Consider the following 18,020-nt stretch of genomic DNA (forward strand, 5'->3'; position numbering starts at 1 on the left):
AGGTGTTTGCTCCTTGCTTTGAACCCCCCGCTGACGCCAGCTGTGTGCCGTGCTCTTCCTTCCAGGTGTCGGTGCTCGGAGAGAGGAGGAGGAGGAGGAGGAGGAGGAGGAGGATGCGATTCCCCCCTGTTCCATGGAGGCCACCACTGATGCGAAACCTGGTGCCTTCTGAGACTGCCGTTAGCTTTACCGGGAGCTGCGGGGTTCCTTCCGTCGGAGGAAGTAGAAGACGCATTTTCTGCGAGAAAGGAAGCTGGGCATTACGAGGATGAAAGGTACTTCATTTACCACGTAAGCCGCGGCGACTTTAGCAGTCTGCAGATAGCTGTAAAGCTACAGAGAGGCATCTCTGGTGCCGTCGCCTTGAGAAGGTCCACGTTAGCTGGGTGGCGGGGACTCTTCCCGCCGCTTTTCCCCAGCAGGCTGAGTTCTATATCCTAAACTTCTGGGGAGGCGATGCCGTGGAGGAGGCTGGCTGTCCTGCAGGGCGCGTTTGCTCGCTGACCACGCGAGGTCCCGTGGGTTCTCCTTCCGCTGGGAGAAACAAATACCGGCTTAAATTGTTTGGAAATCTAAGTGTAAGAGGCTGAGGGCGCGTTTCTCTTCCGCTGGACGATGTAGGCGAGGGTAAGGAGGATGCTGTTGCGACTGTCGGATTGAATATCCCTTCTGGGTTGTACCGTAGCCGTTGTTTAGCGCGTCCTCCCGCAAGGTCTCCGAGGCGAAGGGGCCTGTCTAGCAACGTCAAGCTCAAAATAGAGGAAAATTCTGGTCTTTTGGAACGTGCCAGGGCGGATTTGTCTTTATTTATTTTTTTAGCCAAAAGCGCAGCTGCTTTTGGAGAAATACCTGCAGGGAGAAAGTGGCGTAAAGGCTTTCTGAGCAGGGGGAGGGAGGGAGGGATGGATTCCCTCGCCTGCTCCCTGGGTGGCTGCCGGGAAGGGTACCCGGAGACCTGGAATTCCTTCTCCGGAGCTGGGCTTGGTGCCCCCAGGACGTGCCTTTGAACAGGGAGCAAAGAGAAGCAGTCCCAAAAGCGATCGGGTTGAAGAGAGATGTTACGAGGTGGGCTCTTTGTGTCGCTGCCCGGGTTTGCGGGGTGTGTTTGGGAAAGGGGCGGGGGGGGGATGTTGTTTGTCTGCAGCGGAGACTGGCACAAGAACAGAGCGGAGCCGATCCTCTCGGGGCTGGCACACCGCGTAATCAAATGCAAGGTGAGTAATAATCTTTTTTTTTTTTTTTTTTTCTCCAGTGTGGCGGTTTGGCAGGGAGTAATCCTGCAGCTGGTGGAGAAACGTAGGTTGGGAGGGATTTCTGGGGGGCATCTCGCCCAACTCACTCCCAAGTCAGGCCAGGTCTCCGTGTGGTTGAATATAATGCTGCCTTTCCCCTGTCCGTGGGTTTTGGGGCCCCATAAACTACGAGGATTTATTCCATGGGGTCAGTAAAGTCTAAAGGTGAATTCGTACTTCATCCTAACAGGAAAAACGCATCCTTTGTTTTTTTTTTTTTTTTTTCTCCACTGAGCAAATGTATGTATTTGTAGCTTTTTTTCTGGGGATGCAGTCCTTGTGATGCTAAACCCTACTTTTCTGCATGGAGGGAAGGGTCCTGGCTGTCTTTTTTCTTTTTCTTCTTTTTTTTTTTTTTATTTAGTCTTTTGATCTAAGAGGATAATCTCTGCTTTACAGGCTTCGAGGCTTTGAACATGAGCTTTCAGCAGGCGACGCTCCTCCTTGCGCAGCGTCTTTGGAGAAGGGCTCGTTGCCACGTGAGTACTTGCGCGCTGGAAAAGAAACGAATTGCAGGCCCAAGCGATGGTCTGGCTGCCTTTATGGTGGTTTGTGTTTTTTTCCGGGCTGAATTTCATTTTCAACGTTTGCTGGTGCCGCAAGTTTCGAGCAAATCACCGGAGCTGAGAATCGGAGCCAGACCGGGGACCGTCCCCCGGCGACGTTTGGATTGAGCTCTTGGCTATCACCCGTTTTGTGTATTTTGTGCCCTTTGCTCGTTGTTTTGGGGGTGTTTTTTTTCTTACTGCTGCGGGTGAATACCAAGAAGATCGCAGAGGATGCTGCATCCTTCATTCTTCAAGATGATGCATGAAGAGCTACCAGCCAAAGAGGGGAAAAGTCCTTGTGTTTCACTTTCAGGCCTATTTGCTTCGGTTTATTTTTAAATCTAGAGACCACTTGAATTTTCTACAATCTGAAATCATGAGTGGGGAGTTTGACTCTTCCCCAGAAATGTATTTTGTTATCCAGCGCGGTGCCACAAGTTGGGTATCGCACGCTTTAGGTTTAGATGGTGTGGTTTTGCCGGTGCTGTCAGTTCACATTGTAACAAGGGACTTAGTCACGGGCTTATTTCTGAGACGTTCAAGTGTTCTCTCCTTGTACACACCACATACTCGGTAAGGGAGGGGGGCTGGACCGAGTCCACCCAGTAACACATGGATGGGGAGCACCTTTGAAAGATCGTCGTGAAGGAAGACAGAAGCTACGATGAAATTCTTTTTCCCAACGAAGGACTTAGACATTTTTCTCCCTCCCCTCAAAGAGGTGGTTGTGGTGACATTTCGGGTCCTCTTTGTTATGTACTTATACGGAGGTGACGCTGGTCTGTATGTACTGCTTGGGGTTTAGGGGGTAGAGCTGAATAAAAACGCAGGACTTAGCCTTGGGTGGGGGACTTGTATGTCTTTTTTTTTTTTATAAAAACTCGAGGAGGGGGGGAGCTGCAATTTTCATTTCTACGATCCTATACGTCAGGCCGGAACCTATCTCTTGCGTTTTGGTTTTTTTGGCTGGGGAGAGGGGGGAAAACACTGGAGGAGGGTTTTTTTTTTTTCTTTATTTTCTTTTCTTTTTTATTTTCTTTTCTTTTTTATTATTTATTATTTTTCATAAGGTTTTATTGTTTTTATTTTCTTTTATTTTGAAATTATTACTACTTTACTTAGTATGTTTTGTTTGACTTGACTTGACCAGACTTCGAGTCGGTGATTCCATGCAGAGAGATGTGCGTCTTCCTCTGCATCCAATCCATCGTCCTTTACCCAAACTGGACCAAGGTAGAAGAGATGGCGCAATTGGGATAAGTCATCTTCTACTTGGAAGCTTCTCCACTTAACACCTGTTACCTGTTGAACCACTGCAACAAGAGAAAGGCAGACAGCAGTTCAAATAAAGCATAAAACATTGAATAAAAGCTTTCTGTCCCAACACGGAGAGACGTGGATTATGCTACATGCCAGCTCTACGCTCCTGTCTATAGACAGTGCGGGCTCCAGCGCTGCGCTTAAGCCTGGCCCAAAAATATAAACTGCCTAAGATGAATCAAGTAATACATGAGCTCACAAACGTCTTATCCCCTAAGCTCAAGTGATACTTAATCAATCAGATAATTAATCAATTAGTTACTTAAGAAAAATCCCACGGGTGCAGCTCCAAGAGCTAAGCTGTAAGGTGCAGCTCCAGTCCTTCATCCTTTTGCCATTTAAATCTAAATTTTACCTGTGCTTTGCTACGGAACAACATCGGCCAGCTTTGCCTGTAGACACACACGTGCGTGATAACTTAGTTTTCCTTCAGTCACTTAAAAAAAAAAAATAAAACTCACAGCAGCTGAGCTTTTTCCATTCGTCTTTGTCAGCTCCTCTCCAAAAGACGGGGTAGACGCACAACTTTAGGGCCACTCCTCTTCTCTGGCTGCGGCTTCCAAAGGCTTCTGCAACAAACAGGTTTATTGCAGTGTTAATTTAAAGCAGAATTGCAGTGCAATGACAGCAAAAACAAACCCCAAAGGCAAAAAAAAACCAAAACAAACCCCAAAGGCAAAAAAAAAAAAAAAACCAAACCCCAAAGGCAAAAAACCCCTTACTTTCAGCCCCAAGAAAAAGTCAAACACACACAACTACTGGCCCCGTGTCCACCACTACGAGATCTAAGACCAGTATTTTGAATTCAAAGATAAGCGAAATCAGTTTCATTGTAACAAGAGATTTTTTTTTTTAGAATAAAACTTTCTACTTTGGTGACGCTGCTGGGGCTCAAGCTGTAGTTAAGACCCAGACAGCTCCTGCAAACCCTTCGCTCGAGCCGTCCCACGGCTTCTCCAGGGAGATCCTTCAGACAAATCCAGGAGCTGGGTGGGTTTTGTCCGGTGGGTTGCAAATAGAGTCTCCCAACGTGGAGGAAACAGCGCTGCACATCTCCATCAGATGCCACTAGCCCTCATGGAGGGGGGAAAAAAAAAGAAAAAACGAAAAAACAACCCAACAACCCAAAACCCCAACAAAACAGACATTTTTTTCCACCCTCACATCTCAGAGATGGTACTCACCAGGTGATGGAGCCGTTGAAGTGACACGGGGAGCGGTGGCGCGGCATCGCATCGCATCGCAGACAGTCAGGTCACCAAAGAAAGACGTACCACAAGTACACTGCACATCAAATAAAAACGATAGGTTATCTGATAGATTCACAAATAAAACCATGTTTCTACTAAGCTCACCCATCCAAGCAGGCGCTACGGATGTTTTATTTTCCAAGAGTAGCACCCTCAGCCTAAAGAAACGAGGAACAATTACAGTCGCCGGGAGGAAAGCTGGGAGGGGAGTAAGAGGCAACTGCAGTTCTTTCGTCATCCCAGCACCAGTTATAGAGATTAGCAAATAAAAGCTATTCCAGTTTTTGACACAAAATTAGTGGCTCGAGCTCCATTTACAAGCAGTGCTGGCGGCTCATCATTTAATCCCGGTAGCCCATGCCCCAGTATCGCCACACGTGGTTATTTCTACCCAGCACATGCAACCAATCCAGATTCCAGAGAAGGAAAGTCCTAACAACAATGCTGAGCACTTAGAACAACCGTTCTTTATATATATACCCAACCCCTCGCACCTCGGCACGTGCAATAAGCCAGAAGCCGCAAGAAATAAGCCTGACTGCGGATTGCAGTCCGTGACTCCAAGAACGACCTCGGGTTTGCTTGGCACAACGAGGACAAAAGGTTTACCAGATTTGAGCGGTTGCACGCGACACATTTTCAAACTTCTCGCAGGAAAACAGTGGGACGGGTAATTACAGACTCGTTGGACTCCGCTTTGCCATACGGAAATGTTGGAAGTGCTGAGCACTTACCACCACTGTTGGCGCGCACGCGTCTGTTCCCCGGCTGCCCGCTGTGTTTCATTGCCTTCATCTCTGCAGCGTCAACGCACCGGCTGCTGAGCAGTAGTTGGGGCAAGCTGGCGGGGCTCCGTCTCGCTGATGTTCCTCATACGCCTGCCCACGTGCAGCTGAGCTCTCCGGAGGAGTGACAAGGGCATGGACTTACCTGAAGCCACCAAGGAAAACGGCCTTCTCCTCTCAGCAAGATGTTGACCCGGCATCTTCTTGGGTGACCGACGGTGCTGTACTGGGTCCAGTGTCAACGGAGAAGGTTGCTCTTGTTGAACTTCAAGATGCCCTACAGACCCAGCACAAGGAGGTAGCCCAAGACCGGTCTTGGGAGGTGGACGCAACGCACGAACCTCACCGTGTCCTGCAAGGCAAATAGATATTACTAAGCTTAGGTGTAACATATAGATTGTAATTGTTTGGGGCTTTTTTTAGTATGTTTTGAAATACCTCAGCGATACCCAGAGTTTTTGGCTCACCTAAAGCTGCCGTCATGTTTCTAGGTTTCTGCAAAGCAGCTGCTCTTATCTGAAGGAACAAGCACGTTACACCTTCCCTGTTCGCTGAACAACCCTAAATCTACAGTGCTGCTGTCTGATACCAAAGGATGCCCTCTAAAGACACGGCAATGTGTTTTGTGAAACACTTAGCACACCTAGAGTTTTTTATTTCACTTTTTTCCCCAAAAAATACAGTCACTCCTATCTATTTTCAAAGCAGTGATGGAAAAAAAAAACAAAACAAAAAAACCAACAACCACCTACCAGACATTCATATACCTGTCCACGTGTCAGGCAGGACACGAGTGGTCTGAGCAGAAAGAGACAGGTTAGACTCCACAGATGATATATCAAGGGGAAAAATCGAACGTTATTTTCGATAATGACACTTCAATAATGTCACCGAGTCTCTTAAAACGCATGATTTACAAGCATCGTGTTACACACACAAGTGCATTCAGCAAAGCATTGGCTGCTCTGGAGCCCCCTGAATTTCAGAACAAATACGTTAACAAATAACAATTAGTTTGTCATCTCTACCACACTGTATTCCTGCTGACACCGAGAGCTACGCAACAGCAGAACAGCCAGAGCATCACGCAGCAAAGAGCAGCCTCCTCAACACCTTCTCACCAGCCACTTCGTGGCCACCATCCAGACACAGCCCGAGACGCCGGACTATCGATGAACATCCACCGGCCGGGAATTCAACCCTGAAGGTGCCGAGCACCCGGGGAAATCCTAAAGCACACAGGGACCCTCAGAAATAGAAATAGAACCTTCAGAAATAGAACCTTCAATGGTCCAACTCATTGGGCGCCCAACCCTCACACTGGTATGGGACCTTTTTGTTAAGTTTCACCCACGTTCGCACCATCTTTCAGCAAAAACAACATCAGTAGATGAACGCTCCAGCAGTCCCACCGCTGCTTCTCTCCTGCAAGTGAAGTTTTGGATGAAATGTGAGTTATACGCAGTCATAGAGGATGTGTAAGCATGCACTGCTTACTGTTGCTATTTAAATCACTTGAGTTAATAGGCAAGAAACGCATTACGATTTAAAAAGAATAAGTTTTGGAAGAGAAAAGTGACCTAGAAAATCCAATTGTCCTCTGAATGGCAATTGCACGAAGTTTGGAAACTAAATTCGCTAATTAAACTGAAACGGTAGATTCCAGTGGTGCTTAAAGTGCTAATTTCAACTCCTCTTTGAACCGTGAATCTCCAGCAAGTCTCTCAGCAATACCAATGAGAAGTTTTGCAGACAGATGCCACGTACTGCTCTGAAGAAGCTTCTCCTCCCTCCAGCCGCACCAAGAGGGAACCCCAAATCACACCTCGTGTTCTCCAAACATTCTACCCAAGGCTTTCACGGCCAGTTCCTCCAGGCTAAAAGCCCGTCCCTGACATTTGCCAGCAGCAGAGGATTTGTGGAAAGAGGAAAACTTTCATAGAATCATAGGGTTGGCAGGGACCTCTGGAGATCACCCACTCCAACCCCCTACCGGAGCAGGGTCACCCAGAGCAGGTGGCACAGGAACGCCTCCAGGCGGGGTTGGAATGTCTCCAGAGACGGAGACTCCCCCACCTCTCTGGGCAGCCTGTGCCAGGGCTCTGCCACCCTCAAAGCGAAGAAGTTCCTCCTCGTGTTTAGGTGGAACTTCCCATGGTCAAGTTTGTGCCCGTTACCCCTTGTCCTGCCCCTGGGCACCACTGAAAAGAGCCTGGCCCCATCCTCCTGACACCCACCCTTGAAGTATTTATAAACATTGATAAGGTCCCCCCTCAGCCGTCTTTTTTCCAGACTGAAGAGACCCAAATCCCTCAGCCTTTCTTCGTGAGAGAGGTGTTCCAGTCCCCTCGGCATCTTGGTAGCCCCTCTTGTTGCTCTGCTCCCAACCCTTCACCACTTACTGATGTAAATCTGGAAGCAGAAGGGTCTCTATTCCTCCCAAACCCTTCAGCACTGGGTACCTCAACCGATTCCTTCATCTAATTGTGCAGCAGAAAACGTTTGCCATTAAAACCACCGGTCTCAGTCTTTCTGTATGCGAATAGACAGGAAACAAAGACAAAGCGCAGGTAAGTGTTACCTGAGCTCCTGGCTCCTGCAGTACTGGTTAGTTAAACGTTAACAACTTGCTGAAGTGCAGAGAGACATGGCATCACTTTCTGGCCAAGGTACTTCCAGGGGTAGATCGCAGCCCGCCAGGCATCCCAGACTAGGAAAAAAAACAGGGGGAGGGGGAAAGAAAAAAAATCACATCCACATCGCTGCCGTCTCCCTGGGGACCAGCAGCACAGACAGACCGCAGGAGCTTCACGAGGAATCACATATTCTCACTCAAAATTACACTACATCGGCAGGGGAACGGCATCGGTTGGGTATGTGTACAATAAGGAGGCCCCCGGTAATTAAACCCACCCAGGCACAGGTCGTAACCCACCTTGGAGAGGCAGGGATGGCAACGGAGCGGGTGGTCATAGCTCTGCTCTCCCACCCCGCTCCAGGGCCAGCCGTGTCTCTCCGGAGCGTGGACAGCAATGGTTTTGGGTGGAGAGCACAGGCTTTTCCGATCAATAACGCGCCGCCTCGTCAATGAGTTTTATTGCCTTCCAGTTTAAATCGGGAAGAGCGCTTGGAGTTAACGGCTGGTTCCAGGGGACACCAGTTCCACGCGCAGGCTGGCTGGGATCTGCTCCACAAAGGCACTTACAGCCACAATAATCTCATTCCTTCTTTCTACTCTATTGACCCAAGCAACGTGAGTCATATCTCGCATACGGGGCGCCTCCATCACCCAACTCGATGGCAGGTTCAAAGACACCCCGGTGCTTTGGTTTAGGCTCAGAGCACGATCCCGCTGAGCTCGATGAAACACACAGCCAAGACGATCGGTAAATATTTGCTCTTATTTGCATTTATTCAAGGAAAGAAGGAAAATCCCCACTAAACACCTGCATTTCAGTAGCACAATCCCCAGTGAGAGAGGGATCGAGCATTACCTAGATAACACCAGGGCAAGGAAAACAGGGGGAAAAAAAGGAACATTGCTCGATCAAAGGGGAAAGAGATATTTTTTTCCCCTTTCTTTTCAATCAAAGAGCAGTACGTAGGGTTATAACCTGTGCACCAAGCTTCCCGTTAACGGCAGCTAGTCTATAACAAGTTGACCGAACGACCCGGTTCCTTGTCCCGTGAGGGTTATTAATAACCAGAGCACATTTGAGGCTCTCGCTCTGGCACGGGAGATCCACACCAGCCCGAGTTCAAGGCAATCCTCCCCACCAGATCCTGCAGAAACCGTTGCTGGTGAACGCCAGCCTGCTTTACAGCCCCAAATAATAGCCCTCTGTCTACGGGGGCCAACGTTGGGAGCCCAAAACGCTGCGCTCACCTCGGTTCCCTTTGCTCCTCGAGGTCCTTTTCTTGACAGCCGCCAGCAGCAGGAAGCCTTGGCCTCCTTCCAGCCCTGCTCCGAAGGGCGAAAATACAATACAATAAAATAAAATAAATCACGAAGTGCTCACGCTTCCAGGGACCTCCCGCGGGGGGCTGGGAATTGCAGCCCCTTTGAGCCAGGGGAGGATTTATTTATTTATTTTATTTTTCTTTCCTCCCAACGCTTGCTTGAGTTTTTGGCGTTGCGCTTGGACTAAGCCATCTCTTGTACGGCCCAGGGCAGTACCGCAAAGGTATTAAAAGATAACAACAACGCCGTTCCACCAGCCCAGCCCTTAGCCAAGGACGCAGCACGTGCCTTTTGAACATCGATGCTGAACCTTCTGACGGACCTGCTGTTCTTCACTAATCCTGTTTAACGACACATCTTTTAGATGAGGTTTTGATCTTGACGGCAGGAAGCATCTCCCCGTGCTATTCTGCCGCAAACCAAATGAAAGACCTAAGGGGAAAAAAAAAACAACAAAACACATACCCGCGGACACCAAGCACAAAGCGGACACCAAGCACAAAGCGGACACCAAGCACAAAGCGGACACCAGGTTTTCCCTCTGCATTGGTAGTGACCAGCTCCGGGAAGGGAATAAAGCTGTCGGAGGAGAAGAAAAGCCATACCCGCACAGCCCAGGTCTCGGAGCTTCACCAGGAGCATCCGTATGCCCAAGCTGGACCGGTTGAAGGCATCTTCTTGCTTCAAGGGTCTGTGTCCAAGCCGAACCCTGCCCAGCAAACACCCCGTCCCCCAGGCACACCAAAACCCATTGCAAACGGGCTGCTTCACACACACACACCCCTCCATCCTCTGTGTCTTCATTAAAAACGTGCAAAAGAGCCGCTACGTGCCAGCGCTGACAGGGAAAAACCACCCCATCCCTGGCCACCAACCCCTTTCTCCGGGCAGGTTTGGCCACCTGAAATCCCACACACTCCCATCCCTCTGAGACTTCATCCCCCTCCCAAACCGTTTGGAAGCCGGACGTCACCTCAACCTTCAATCTCAAGGCATCCGGATTGAAGAGACCCACCGAGGCGGTTCGTTAAAGTACTTTATTGGCGGTCACGTATGCTCTGTGCACGTTAAGCTTTGTACAAAAACACCCTCCAATTAACACCAGAGTGAGCGACAGCCACCGGGGGCTTCGAGTGCCGGTTTGGCTCCCTTCTGCAGAAGCAGAAGCGAAAACAAATGTTAAAAAATTAGCCGAATCGGCCACACCAGTCGGACTCCACCAGCAAACCAGTCCTGCAGTTCACAGCCCAAGCTGCGGCACGGAAAATTAAAATCTCCCTCCCAGACGAGCCTGGTGTGCTCTTGCTACCGCCAAAGGGATGCACGGGAAAATCTTTGCATCTCCCGCCACGCTCCGCCTTCGGGGTCCCGCCTCCCACTTCTGATGCTCCACCATCAAGTGCCGGTGTAGTTTATCGCAATTAATTAAAAACCTCATCTCAAGAGCTCTAAGCCACAGCGGGGAAGAAGTGTCCATGCCTGCCACAGCCTCATTTGTCGTCCGAGGGGCTCTCTGGCAGCAGGGCGCTGCCGGAGCTCTTGTTGCCTCTGCGGATGCACATGCCGCAGTCCAGCTCCACGTCGATGTCCCCGAATTTCAGCTGGCAGGACTCGTTGCAGCTACGGGAGGGACAGTGACACTGGTCAGGAATATGTGGGCAGCGAGAGCCGTTGGCTCACCCCAGCACGCTCGGGAAGGCTGCTAAGGACTGGCTGCTCCGTGGTGGCACCGAGCCCATCCTTTTTGCCAACAGGTCAAGGGAGGGGATTCTGCCCCTCTGCTCCGCTCTGTGAGACCCCCCTGCAGTGCTGCCACCGGCTCTGGGGCACCAACAGCAGAAGGACACAGAGGTGCTGGAGCGGGGCCAGAGGAGGCCCCAGAGATGCTGGGACAACAGGCTGAGAGAGCTGGGGGGGTTCAGCCTGGAGAAGAGAAGGCTCCGGGGAGACCTTCCAGCCCCTTCCAGGCCCTCAAGGGGCTCCAGGAAAGCTGGGGAGGGACTCTGGAGCAGGGAGGGGAGCCATGGGACGAGGGGGAAGGGTTTTAAAGTGAAGGAGGGGAGATTTAGATGGGATATTGGGAAGAAATCCTTTGCTGTGAGGGTGGTGAGCCCCTGTCCCAGGTTGCCCAGAGAAGCTGTGGCTGCCCCATCCCTGGAGGGGTTCAAGGCCAGGTTGGACGGGGCTTGGAGCAACCTGGGCTGGTGGGAGGTGTCCCTGCCCAGGGCAGGGGGTGGCACTGGATGGTCTTTAAGTTCCCTTCCAACCCAAACCATTCTGTGATTCTGTGAGTCCAGCCAAGCCATGGACCAGTCCATGCTTGGACACCCATTTCTCTTATCCCATGGTATGCTGGTGGCTGGATTTCCCAGGGTAGCACTGGGTCTAGGTATTGCTCTTGGCCATCCCAGCTTGTGCACGGTGCTGGGACAACCCCCCCCGGGACCCCTCTCCCCAACGTACCAGCGAGATGCAGCAGAGTTCGCTGCCAAGACGGCGAGAGCGCCCGCATAGTGCCAGCAGAAGCACATGGTGAGGAACACGAAGTTGCTGCGGTCGGTCTGATCCCAGCCCGGTCCTCCCCACGGAGGGAACAGCACAAACCCAATCTGGTCGCAGACAGAAGAGACGTTAGGCACCAGCACGTGTCAGGCTTTCGCACACCCCTCCTCTCTTTTTCCCCTGATTTCAGCCCCGCTGCTGCAGCCAGCTATGGACTAGAGGCACAATGATCCCAAGTAACACCTGGACCGCTGCCCTCAGCATCCCCAAACATGCCTGTATCCCCCGACTGACACAGGGGTGGCATTTCAGGAGGAGAGGGATGCTCTGCAGACGAGCCTTCGGGCTCACAGCGCAGCCCAGCATCCCCAGAGGAAGCTGACAACCCGAAGGCAACATGGCCTGGCTGTGCATTTCTCCCAAGACTCAAAGCTGGGTGATTAGGAGAGGTTTCCAGATATTTCCAGTTACTTTGAAGAAAAGGAGGAAGAAATTGGACCGAATAAAAAAGAACAAAGCCTCATCATTATGGTTTCCCACCCTTGTGGGGTCTAATTTCCATTTAACATGCAGGTTTGCCCATGCTGCATACATTACACATGCATATCTCTATGGGAGCAGCTCTGGCACTCTCCCTCCTCTTAGTTACTAAGATATTCCAACCAGCTTACAAGTGTAACCCCAAGAGACGTGCCGTAAAGGGCAGAGCCGCCCTCCTCCTCCTGCTTTCCTGGCTGCGAAGCCCACTGCTCGGAGGAGAGGGCTGGATAGGCACTGACCTGCCAAAGCCAAGAGCCCTGGAGAAGGAAGGAGCTGGTCCTGAAGGTCTCCAGGATGATGTGGTCTCGGAGGAACACCTCGAGGAGGGTGCAGAGGGCTCCAGCAAAGATAGCCATGGCCAACAGGGAATGGAGGTGGTGGTCCAGCGCACCGTCGCCGTAGTCAAGGAAACAGAAGAGCAAACCTGCCAAGATTCACACTGCGTTAGAAAAGGATGCTCCGCGATTTGTTGTTTTGATTGATTTTGTTTTTTTAAAAAAAGAAAACACCAAACCATCTGAAAACTGAGACTGTGCCCCAGGTCTTGCTACAATCTGCCTGGTGGGAAGAGTCAGACAGCGAACAGCCTGCTGTCACCACCTTCACTCTGCAAGGACCACGCACCCCCAGCGCCAGGGTCTGCTCCGCCCGCACAATAGCCCCCATAACCGTGGGGATCCCTGGCCAGGGCCGTAGGGCTGTCAGGAGGAGCACAGCGATGGGGACCTTCAACTTCAGAGCTTTGTGTCAGGGTTTGCCCTTCTGTGCATCCAACCAAGGTGGGGGGACGAGACCCTTTTGCGACTCCAGAGAGAGCCAGCTGCTTGTCACCAGGAGAAGCACACATCCCTAGGACTTCGTGCATCTGCTGGGGCATCCAGCCATGGATGGATTCATATTTGGAATAGGGAGGGGGTGCCATCGCGTATCTGCACAGTCTCCAGCTCCGGTTGCTTGCACAGCATCTCGCCATCCTCAAAACAGCCCAGGGATTTGGGTCTGTGGCACACGGGTGACCCTCCCAGCCCTTCCCCTATCCCATATTCTCCCAGGCACCGCGCGTGGTTCACCTTCGATGAACAGAGCCACGGACAGCGAGAGCCGATCTAAGCCAAGCGGCAGCTTGAGCCAGGAGTGCGAGATGTCCACGATGCCGGAGAGGAGGAAGAAGAGGTACATGGTGGTGTAGTGCCAGTGGGTGAGGTCAGTCCAGCTGTGCGTCTTGGGGCTGTACAGCTGCAGGTGGGGACCGGCGGGAATAAACTGCTCGACCAATATCCCTGGGCAGAGCGAGTAAAGGACAAGCTTGCAGGAAACCTTTCTTTGCAGTGGTGGAGTCGTAGTGCCCAGAGGAACGTTAGCGAGGTCCCGTCACAGAGCGTGCCACCAGTGTGTTCCTAAGCCCTCCCACACCAACCGCAGCCATTTTCCACTACAAACAGCCCCCGTCTCACGGGAGAGAGCGGCTGCACTGCCAGTAGACATTGGGGCAGAGACTCATCATCATCTCTTACCTGCCAGAGCAAAGAAAGCTTTGACTGCCCCTTCAAAGACTTCCACGCGCTGGACCCCATAGCTTGGCTGGCTCTCGGCGTTGGCTTTCCGCCTGAGATACTTCAGGGGGTATCGCACAGACCACCAGAGACCAAAAATGAAGAAGAAGGTGCCCCGGAGGGCGCTGCCGAGGAAACTCGTCATCGGGCTCGCTTGCTGGACCTGCAAGGACAAACAGTGCTTGGGGACCAATTCAAACTATCCCCAAGAGAGATGTTGGGCTGCTCACTTGCTCAGTGACCTCGGGGAGCTGCATCCCAACACAGCGGGTGTGCACGGCTCTGCCATCAGCTGCCAACAAGCAGTACCAGAGATGCGATATCACCTTGGAGAAGCTGTCACCGTGTGCTGATGTACATACGTGTATACATACATATATGTATGTGGTTGCACGCACGCAATCATCAGGACTCCATCGTGCCAGGGAGAAACGCATCCGTGCCCAAGAAAATGTTAACAGCGACATGCTATTAGAAGAGGAATCATAACAAAGATTTTGCTAATAAAAAGCAACACGACAATTATTTCCTTGGAACATAAACTCCCTTCAAACTAGACAATTACCAGGGCGTGAATCCAGTCAGCGTGTTCAGCAGCTCCAGCCAGCCAAGGCTTTGCTGGGCCCTACCGGCTGCGCAACAGGAGGCGGCGGCAACCCGTGAACCATCACCATTTCCAGAAGGAGTCTCATGCATATTCCACACAACCTTCGTGTTGCACACGAGCGGTGATTTGACACGAGAGAAAGAGATTTCATGTCCTGTAGGAAGATCTCGAAGACTAAAGGCATGAAAATTGCCTTCATCCTAAGCCAGACCAAGGCCGCTAAGTACCAGCAAGGATGGAGAGAAGCAAACGTTCAGGAGCGCAACTGACTACCACGGACAAAGTCATATCCTGCAAAGTATTTAAGCCTATACACAAATTGTTGGAAAAAAAACCCCAGAGCAGCAGGTACAGAAGGGAAAAAATAATGATCTAAACGCTTATAGCGGCGAGCTTTTGATGTTACCTTGGGATGGTCTTGTTTCCTCCAGCAAGACCTCTCTCCGTGCTCTCTGTCTGCATCTACCACCTAAGGAGGTCTCACTCTTTCCCTCCTCAAGGGCTTTCTGGCCCTTTTCTACAGCTCAGATTTGCACGGGAGAAGGCATTACTCATCCTGAAGCTACCACACCGACTTGCCCTTGCATCACAAATCACATCCTCGCTGTGATTATAAATACCAAAGCAAATCGCAGAGGCTGGAGGAACAACTCCAGCACGTTCTTCGAGTCCTCCCACACTAGAAAGTAATTAGGCACTGCAAAATAAGGGTAGGATGTGGCGTGGCAAGTGCCTTAGGTGAGGGAGAGCTCTGCAAGACGTCCCCGGTCAGGTTTTGGCTGCAGAGACGGAGTCAGTTGAACTGACTCAGCCCTGCGTGGGCAAGTGTGGGCTTTGGGTTTGGAGACTATGGTCATCCATTGCATCTCCAGGATGCAAGGGCAATCTGGAGAAGGCTCAGAGCTGTTTACACTGCGTTAAGGTTTCCTTTCAGGAGGGACGCAGTGTAACAGCCTTTCGGGTAGCTGAGAAACGCCCCATCCCAGGAGCTGGTGTGGGGAACGGTGACGGCTTTCTGCTCGGTTTTGGATGCCTACCTTAGGGTGAGACGGCTCGTGCCCCACGTCTTTCCCCATTATAGCCTGGACACCCAGTCCAGGGCACGCATCTTCCCTGCACAGACATCCACGTGCTGAAGCGACTAAGAACAAACGCTATTAAAGCACATTTAAGCAGCACGCAATGGCACGATACATAACCAAATTTCACCATTGTCCTACAGGGGCTGTGGCTACAAGGGCAACAGCCTGAAGCTGGAGTCAGGAGCGTACCCTGATCAAGATACATAGCAGGAGTGTTAATTTTGACATGCTTAATTGCAGGAGAGCAGAGACATCCCCGTGCCCAGGCAACAGGAATGGCAACAGACACATGCCGCCTGCAACTCCAGAGGTTGCTCCAAGCCACAACAGCATCCAGCTTTAACACGGGGATTTATCACCCCACATCCACCAGGCATTCCCTCTTCACCTTAGGGACCAGCAGCCCCCAAACCGCTGATTCAGAGCTGTCCCTGGGATCTCCTACCCCAACCAGCTGAGTAGCCTTCTCTTCTAGAAGAAGAGTGACTCGTCTTCTTCGTTTTGGTGCTGGGGACCCTTTTGCTTTGCAACCTCTCAGCAGCCTGATCCAGCAAGGCTTTTGCTAATTGTTATGAGTCCCCTTTGCTCCCCACCCCTCAGACACAGCTCTTCAGCAGCCACCACATACCCTGCGGCATCTCTCACTTAGCCAAGATGTCCCAAACGCACCCTTCTGTCGAGCAGAAGCTTGGATGTAGCCCACTGAAAAAAAAAAAAGAAAAAAACCAACCAAAACCACCAACTAAACGGCCTCCTTTTAGAAAACGGCCACTATTTTGCAGAGAAACTAGACATGTTTCCAAAGCAACAGGCCACTTGCACAGCTCAGGTATTCGAGGCGCAGCAAAACAACCCCCCCACACACATCCACGTGGCCCCTCGACCACCCCACCGAGCCCAAAACCCCATACCTCTCACCCGCTGGCTTCCCCCGGCACTGGAGTCCACGCTCCCATAAAAGCTGATTAAGCTCCGAGCGAGCCGCAGCCGGGGAAGGGAGCACCGGTTGAGGAGCGGCACCCGGGTTATTTATTTTTCCTGCGAGCTAGTTTGTCTGTCAGAGGACTTGAAATACGGCTGCAGTCAGAAGTTATTACCTGAGCTGCCCTTCTCCCTCCACAGCTTCCAGGCTGCGATGCTTTTGGTTAATAGCCATACGGGAGCTGCCTGCTCTCCTTACGGTGCCTCGCGCCGGCTGCTTGCTGCCTCCCCAGGATCCCCTTGGCAAAGGACGGTGTTTCTCCCCAGTTTCCAGGCTCTCCACCCAGAGACATCGCAGCTCCAGGCCCGTCACCATTGATGGTTTCGTCTCCATGTAGGGACTTGTTCCCACTGGCACAGGAGGATCGAGGCTACTGGGAGGATGCTGTCCATGTGGACACATGGGGATCCCCTACAAGCACCCATGGGTGCAACCATCAGCCTGGTGGGGAGAGTGGCACCCCAGGACAGCCAGCCTGAACATACCTCACCACGGTCTTCTTGCTGTGGATCCTCCTCCATCCTTGCTACCCAGTCACATCTCTCTTATGCCAACAGCCCTCACCCAACAGAGGAGGCACAACCTCCCTCTGATGCCAATCCTCTGCCACGAAGAACCTCCAAAACCTGATAACCCCCCCAAAACAAGACCTAAAGCCACAGATTGCCAGTAGACTGCCTCTATCAGCACCACTTCCACCAGCCTCATTGGTGGCCATCATCACACCAAACCTTTGCCTTGCAGAGATGGAGTCTCCCCACGTCCCTTCTCCCCAAGCTCATGCAGCCACATCCATCCCATGCCCAGCTGCTCACCAAGGTGTTGCTCTCTATGGGCAGGAGAGTTTACCTGCGACTCCTGCCTGTCCTTCTCCCTCTCCAGATGTGGCAGCAAGGAGTGGTTATTACTCAGAAGAGGCAGATAAAGGGAGAAGCCACCACGGGGAGGTGGCCCTCAGACAGGATGTTTAGGGCCGAACATCCTGCGGGCCGGTTCAAGGCGCGCTGAGTCAACTGGCTTTCACAACCTGGGACACCTCGTGTCTGCTATTAAGAAAGAAAAAAAAAAAAAAAACAACCCACAAAGAAAAAAAAAAAAAGCCTCCTGGAGTTTGCCACAAAAATCAGGATGAGCGGCCAATCCCCGTTCCCATGGCAACCACGTCTATTCAGTTATTATGTTGGGGTTTTTGGATGACTGGGGAAGGAGCCAAGAAGAGACAAGGCTGCAGCATGGCCCAACATAGCCAGCCTCTGCTGGCAGGGCTCTGAAATTTCTAAACTGGGCTGACAGGTACATGGTAGCCCTTTTAGGGGAGGTCTGGCCTTATAAAAGGTGCTTGTGGACAGGAGATTTTGGGCGAGGAGCTTGCAAACCAGAGCGAAGCCAGCCCATGGCAGCCAAGAGGAGGCGGATGGTGGCCCTTCTCTTCCCCAAAAAGATGGGCTGGCAGGACACAGCAGCGGGTTCCCACTCCTTTTCACCGATGCGATACTCAGCGCTGCCCAACGCCAAGCGCCCACAGACACAAAGCCACTCCTGACCTGCTGCCCATCACACCGCCGATGGCTGCACGCCCAGCCTTAGCACCTCACCGG

At 51.7% G+C, this 18,020-nt stretch overlaps 1 protein-coding gene and 1 long non-coding RNA gene across 3 annotated transcripts; one reads left to right on the top strand and one right to left on the bottom strand.

Moving 5' to 3' along the window:
- Window positions 1-1,138: 1,138 nt before the first annotated feature.
- On the top strand, window positions 1,139-3,140 carry LOC134524992 (uncharacterized). Its single transcript, XR_010073655.1, has 3 exons — window positions 1,139-1,214; window positions 1,692-1,771; window positions 2,991-3,140. It is a non-coding gene; the product is annotated as an uncharacterized LOC134524992 (long non-coding RNA).
- Window positions 3,141-10,212: 7,072 nt separating this feature from the next.
- On the bottom strand, window positions 10,213-17,362 carry TMEM45B (transmembrane protein 45B). 2 transcript variants are annotated; one of them, XM_063355276.1, is made up of 6 exons: window positions 17,272-17,362; window positions 13,713-13,914; window positions 13,269-13,478; window positions 12,438-12,622; window positions 11,620-11,765; window positions 10,213-10,776 (listed from the first exon to the last, which is right to left on the bottom strand). In XM_063355276.1, the coding sequence occupies exons 2-6, from the start codon at window positions 13,894-13,896 to the stop codon at window positions 10,647-10,649; spliced, it is 855 nt and encodes a 284-aa protein (XP_063211346.1). In that variant the 5' UTR covers window positions 13,897-13,914; window positions 17,272-17,362; the 3' UTR covers window positions 10,213-10,646. The 2 variants fall into 2 exon arrangements, with proteins under 2 accessions (XP_063211346.1, XP_063211345.1); XM_063355275.1 differs by lacking the exon at window positions 17,272-17,362 and adding an exon at window positions 14,765-14,889.
- Window positions 17,363-18,020: the final 658 nt, after the last annotated feature.

The sequence above is a fragment of the Chroicocephalus ridibundus genome, chromosome 18, assembly GCF_963924245.1.
Source record: "Chroicocephalus ridibundus chromosome 18, bChrRid1.1, whole genome shotgun sequence".
NCBI lineage: Eukaryota > Metazoa > Chordata > Aves > Charadriiformes > Laridae > Chroicocephalus > Chroicocephalus ridibundus.

Bases quoted from the DNA above. Each gene is read 5' to 3' on its own strand.
- TMEM45B (XM_063355276.1), bottom strand. From the start codon at position 13,896: ATGACGAGTTTCCTCGGCAGCGCCCTCCGGGGCACCTTCTTCTTCATT. The intron at 12,623-13,268 runs GTGAACCACGCG...GAATCTTGGCAG, and splicing joins CGTGGCTCTGTTCATCGAAG to GTTTGCTCTTCTGTTTCCTT. The intron at 11,766-12,437 runs GTCAGTGCCTAT...GTCTGCGACCAG, and splicing joins AGGGCTCTTGGCTTTGGCAG to ATTGGGTTTGTGCTGTTCCC.